The sequence below is a fragment of the Homalodisca vitripennis genome, unplaced genomic scaffold (assembly GCF_021130785.1).
Source record: "Homalodisca vitripennis isolate AUS2020 unplaced genomic scaffold, UT_GWSS_2.1 ScUCBcl_620;HRSCAF=3037, whole genome shotgun sequence".
In the NCBI taxonomy this organism is placed as follows: domain Eukaryota; kingdom Metazoa; phylum Arthropoda; class Insecta; order Hemiptera; family Cicadellidae; genus Homalodisca; species Homalodisca vitripennis.
The window spans coordinates 91748-98500 of record NW_025776750.1 but is presented as its reverse complement, the minus strand read 5'-3'; the positions used below and the strand labels follow the sequence as shown (position 1 = coordinate 98500).

Below are 6753 nucleotides of genomic sequence, written 5' to 3'. Positions count from 1 at the left end.
GTAATTAAAAATTAAAAAAAATAGTGTTTTAATAGATTAGATAAAAAAATGTTACTTGTTTTTTGTTTTTGTTTTGTAAATAACTAAAAAAGGAAAAATAATTTTACCGTGGGAAGCTATTTTATTATATTGTACATTTAAAAAGGAACAACCATACAAAATTTTGTGTTATTTCTCTCATAAATAAATTTTTTATGACACATTTTGTAATAATACGCATAATTGTACTTCGAAACAAGTGATAAAGCATTTGACTCATACACTGCAAGAAACTTAAAATAAATATTCACATTATGGATGAACTGGTAAACAGATGATTGTAGGATCCATAAACAGTTTCAATACAGTTAAAAACACTATTTACCAAGAAATATTTACACAATATTATTTTAATTTATTTACACTTTTTCTATTTACAAATATGCTACTTACAATTTTACTCCCGTGAGATCGCAAATTGTCAGTCATTGTAACTACTACACACAATAGCTAAGCACGTAACTACTAACACTATTAATATTTACAACCACAAAATAAAATAATAAAGGAGAATCCAGCATACAATAGTACGATTACACTAAAGCATAAAGAATTAACAACAATAGATCGAGTCAGCTGATAATGTCACGTGACAATTACGAAATAATAATGCATAGACCTCCAAAATAAAAATGATATTCATATTAATTATCTACAAATATACCACGGAATAAAAAAACATAAAACTTTAATCATTTGACGTCGTATTTATTTAAGAAAACGACGAATATCATGGCGGAAAACGCCTGGCACTTTTCAGACGCGCTCTATGGCGGCAATATATTGCCGCCTGGCCCGGAAAGGGTTAAACACATTAACTCGCTTAGGGCTCTCAAGCGGACAACAGCCATGTAATAACCTTCGAGAACATCACCGAATCTTCAGCAAATAGTGACAACATACTATTTAAACGTAATTTATAAATGTTATATACATAGATTAAAAACACAATCAGATCTAAGGTCTTGCCCTGAACCAGCCCATATAGTCCACCGCTATATCGCTAACATAACATAAGGTAACCTAATCTAATAAATTGGTATAAAACAGGTGTTAATATAAAACCGTGATTTACTTCTAATCACTGGTTAAATTTTTTCATCATTTGGATAGCTGAAGAATGTACAATATCGTACCTAGATAAATATTTTGATATTTCCTCAAAAATATTTTTCAAATTTTTGTCCTCCTATGAAGGTATCATAATTTAAAGAAAACTGATTTAAAACCTCTAGCAAGAAAATATTTAATCTTTTATTTTATTATGTATTCATATGTTATAATTAAAAGCAACGTATAATTTTTTCTGAATTCACGAAATAATTATTGTTTATGTATTTTATGTAAAATGTGTCTAAATGTAAAAAAAACACTATACGGAAACTGGTTAAAACGTTACAATGATGATGGCAATATGTGTAGAAAAGTATCATATATAATTTCCAAAGCAAATACTTCACCAGCTTTCATATTGGCAAAGAGCGATATACTTTTTTTCCAGTTCGTGCAAAAGGCAGCAGATCAAGCGAACATTGAACTAACAATGTTATTGTTCTTTCCTCTACGAATTATTCATTTTGTTGATACTGTTTTCATAGATATTTGTTGTTGTTCGGGACTGAATAAATGAACGCTATTATGGGATGTATTACGAATTATTTTAGCGAATGTAAAATTAATTAGAACTTTAAAAAATAATATATTATTATGATTTATGTTCAATAATACAATCCATAATAATCGTCTTAGTTAATGTTATAATTAATTTATAATATATTTATTATAAAAACATCTGATCTACTGTGGTTTCATATATTCAAATACTATTTCACATTACGTCATTGCAGTGTAAAATGTAAAAGGCTCAGATATTATAAGGAAATACTTCACTGAGTATAACAATGATTTTCAACTTTTTTAGATAAATCTGTCACAACCAGCGAGCGGAGTAATAAAGAACACCTAAGTTTTTCGTTTCACGCTGCCTCGGACCTTCGCTATCAATTAAATTCTTGACAACTCACTGTGAAGAGTCATCTGCTATCGACAGACGTTGAATCCGAGAGCAGATGTTACTTATGGCACGAGCCGTACGTATAGGAGTATAAACTTTTATATAATAACACGGAGGTATTATTTAACTAAACGTTTGCTATTCAACGTACAAAATTTAAAATCTGTATTTATCACATACGCTTAAATTTTTATAATTATGACATTCACCTACACGGTTGTGAGCTTAATCGAAAAGTATGATGATGTAATTTCTCAACTATTCTTTTTCTGACAATTGATTGATAATATCCCTTTTTATGGGAAATATTAGCTTAAAAGTGTAAACATTGATAGTAGTCCAGTTTATCTCCTACACTGGCTGGGATGATAATCGAAGAAAGTGCGAAATGCAAAATCTTCAATAGGTTGAGAATTTTTCTCCTTTGCTCAAACTTTTTTATGCGATAAACTTTTAGTCCGAAGTCAGTAATGAGTCAGACACGGAGCGGAACGGTTGTGTATCGCTGGTCTTATCAGTTGTGTTGCCTTATCTGTGTTCCTGTTTTGGACTGCTAAATATGCGATTTCTGCCATATGTATAATACTATTACTTTATAGTTTTTCAAAGTTTTTTTTTACATTTAACAATAATTAACTTTGAAGAAAAATTATTATTTTATTTGCGTATTTTAGTTTCTTAACTTGTTTTATCAACTAAAATGGCCGATTGTTCAAAGTGCTTGAAGTCCTTGAAAAATGTTAAAGTCAAATTATCCTGCGTTGAATGTAACAATAATTTTCACGGAAAATGTGTGAATATGAGTAACGACGATGTCAGTTATTTGGTGGAGAACGATGAAGTGTGGAGATGTGACCCGTGTGCTCAGACACGCCGTAAGAGTATGGTCCTTGAGTCCAAGACCAGTGTGTCTTACGATGATGTTCTCAAGCTTGTGACAGAGATTAAAGATGACTTCAAGCGAGTTGAGACTAGCCTCGGCGGCTCTTTAAACGCCTGTCACGAGGAGATAGCCCAGATCAAGGATCTGGTCAACAAGCAGAGGGAGGAGTTGACAGCGTGGGCGAAGATTGCTGAGGATCTGAGGAGTGAGAATGCTTCCCTTCGCCGTCAGGTCTCAAGTCTGGAGGCCAGGATGGACGAGGCAGAGCAATACTCGCGGCGTAACACCCTTGAGATACATGGCATCCCAGTGGAGAAGAAAGGTGAGAACGTGGTGAGTCTGGTGAAGATGGTGGGAAGGGCCCTCGACTACCCCGTGGAAGACGGCATGATCGACGCGTGTCATAGACTCCGCACGAGGGACGGTTCCGGGAAACCACCTGGAATCGTCGTGAAGATGGTTAGGAGGTTGGACGCTGAGGGTCTGCTGCAGAAGCGGAGGGTGAAGAGGAACCTCAACACACATGACCTAGGACATACTTCGAGACCTGCAGATGTGGTGTATGTGAATGAGAGCTTGGCTCCTGGTCGTCGCAAACTTCTCAATGCTGCGCGCCAAGTGAAGAAAGACAAGGCTTACACCTACCTCTGGATAAGAGGTGGCAAGATCCTAATGAGGAAGAATGCAGGCGATCGTGTGAAGGTAGTAACAACTATGGACGATCTGGCAAACTTGTAAGTTTTCTTTTTACACTTCGTCACCTCCTTTTAGTTTTGTCATGTCAAATTCTGCAGTAGGTGAGTGCTAACAACTTGTTTAAGTTAGTAAAATTTCTTGTAATCTTAGTAATACTTAAGCATTTTAAATGAATATTTTTATTTTGCCAATTAGGTTCTTAATTTTTAAATTTGTATTTTTTATTATTGTAAACACCTTTTTTAACGGCTTATGTAATTTTTTAACACTATAAAGATATCGGGTATTGGTATTTTGTCATTTTAATTAGAAATTTATGAATTTTAGTGCAGAGTTTTTCAATATTATTATTACTACAACACACATTTTTATAGTTTTTAAAATTTAAAAAACTTTGTGTGTAGTTTACCTGTTATCACAATAATAATTCTTAATTTATTTTTGACGTGACCCACTCATTAAAACTTGTTGTTCAGAATATAAGTAGCTTACGTCAAAACTTTGAATTGTTTATTATTGAGCTTAATCTAATGAAGATAAAGCCTGATTTCGTCATTTTAACAGAAGTATGGGTAATGAGTAATGAAGTTAGTTTTTATAAAATAGAGGGTTTTGATCTCTTTGCTCATTGTAATGACTCATATCGGTCAGGCGGTGTAATTGTGTACGTACGCTCGTGTTATCGATGTTATATTGTAGACACGTGTTCAGAGCTCCTATCAGCTGACTGCCTAAAATTATCCTGTCACTCTGATAACGTTGACTTTGTACTTCTTGCTGCATACAGGTTACATAGTTCATCAATAGAACAGTACCTTATTGATATTGAGCAGTTGATCATGTCGTGTCATGAGCAGAATATTATCTACACTGGAGACATTAATCTGGATATTTTATCTGATAAACAGCACTGTCGATAAATACCGTGGTATGCTAGCAAGTCATGGTTTAGATTGTTTAGTATTCGAACCGACTAGAATAGTAGACTTAACTCAAACTTGTATAGATCATTGTTTTATCAGATTTAAAGTTAAGAAAAAACTAAAAATACAGTATAAATCCGAAGTGCAGCATTTGGGAATCTCAGACCATTCAATGATTATTTTGTCAATATTTTGTGATGAATCAGCAAATATGAGACAAATCAGGAATGATAGTTACTTTAAAGTGAATTATAATAGTTTAGAAAATGAGCTAGGATTAGTGAATTGGAATCTAGTCTTCGAAGAGCAATCTGTTTCGAATGCTTTTAGTGTATTTATTAATATTTTGCAGGCTTCGATAGACAAATGTAAACAACATTATCCTATCACTCATTGTTCGAAAAATGTAAAAAATTCCGTTTGGATGACTGACAGATTGTTTAAAGGTGTTCAGAGGAAGCATAAACTATATAAACTTATGATAGCTAGACCACACGACGATAAGTTAAAAAAGTATTACAAATCGTTCAGAAATAAACTAAAAACAAATTTAAAAATGTGCAAAGAGGAATATTACCTGAAAACTTTTGAGGACTGTTCTGGGAGCTCTAGGGAACAGTGGAAAGTTGTAAATGATTTGATTGGGGAAGGACCGGTAAGAAAAGAAATTTTTGAAATTGAAACAGATGCTAAAGTGTTAACTGATAAGTTGCAAATAGTTAATGAGTTTAATAAATTCTTTTTGAATGTCCCAACGATATTAAGAAGCTCGATTGTTAATGTTGATGTTGAAGGTAATTTTGATGTATATTTCCCTCGAAAATATGCACAAAGTTCTATGTTCATGTTACCTACCTGTGAAAAAGAAGTTCAACAAGTACTAAGTAGTTTAAGCAATAATAAAGCACCTGGGCAGGACAATATAAATGGCTATCTTTTAAAACGAATTTCTAAACATATTGTGCCAGTTCTTTCATATCTTTTTAATAAAAGCATGGAAGAAGGAGAATTCCCGGCTTGCTTAAAGTTGGCTACAATTGTACCCCTATTCAAAAATGGTAGTAGAAAGCAAACCACTTGCTACAGGCCGATCTCATTGTTGTCTGTGTTTTCGAAACTGCTTGAGAAAATAATAAAGAAAAGGCTTATGAACTTTTTGAAAAAATATGAATACTTAAGTAAAAATCAGTTTGGGTTTAGAGAGGCATTAAGTACGGAAGATGCATTGATTACATTTTTAGAAGATATATATAATGGTTTGAACAAAGGTAAGAAATGTGCAGCTCTTTATATTGATATAACCAAAGCTTTCGATACAGTTGATCATGAAGTGTTGTTGAAAAAGTTATGGATGGCAGGAGTTCGAGGGCTACCCCATGTTTAAAAGTTATTTAACTGATAGAGAACAGTTCGTAAAGATTGGAACTAATCTAAGTGATGTTGGACAGATAAAGTATGGAGTTCCACAAGGTTCTGTTTTAGTTAGGCCCAATCTTGTTTTTGGTTTAAGTCAATGATTTATGTGAGGGTTATCTCAATGGGAAAATTACTGCATTTGCTGACGATACGGCCCTTACTTATATAGATGAGGACATAAACACAGTTTACGAAAAGATGAGTGCTGATCTAAGACTACTAAATTATTGGTTCAACAAAAATTTTATGATAATGAGTGAAAAAACAAAGTACATGATTTTTAGTTTAAGAGGTACTCAGAGTTTTGAAGATGAAATGGTTTATCATAATATCTATTGCATAAATGCCAACAACTGCCATTGTTTAAAAATTAGTAAGGTTAAAAAAATTAAGTATTTAGGCCTGGTTATTGATTCTAACTTATCTTGGAAAAGCCACGTAGGAAAGTTGAAAACAGAAATGTTAAAGAGTGTAAGAATATTTTATTTACTAAGAAGTATATGCCCTACAAAAGTTTTAGTGAAAGTATATCACGCTTTAGTAGGTTCCAGACTGAGCTATGGCTTGGCATGTTGGGGAGGTACATATGTTACTACTTTATATCCTATCATTGTACTCCAGAAAACCTTCATCCGCATCCTATCCAATGCTCATAGAACGGAACATTCATGGCCACTTTTTATTAATTTCAAAATTCTTCCCATTAGAAATCTATATATTTTTAAAGTTTTAAAACTATTTTACATCAGAAGTACATCAAATTTATTTGGAGAAAATATCAG

The 6753-nt window shown here is 33.0% G+C and overlaps 1 protein-coding gene across 1 annotated transcript; it reads left to right on the top strand.

Moving 5' to 3' along the window:
- Positions 1-2852: 2852 nt before the first annotated feature.
- LOC124370888 lies at positions 2853-3674 on the top strand. Its single transcript, XM_046829192.1, has one exon. It carries the CDS (start codon positions 2853-2855, stop codon positions 3672-3674), a length of 822 nt encoding a protein of 273 aa, XP_046685148.1.
- The last annotated feature ends 3079 nt before the right edge of the window (positions 3675-6753 follow it).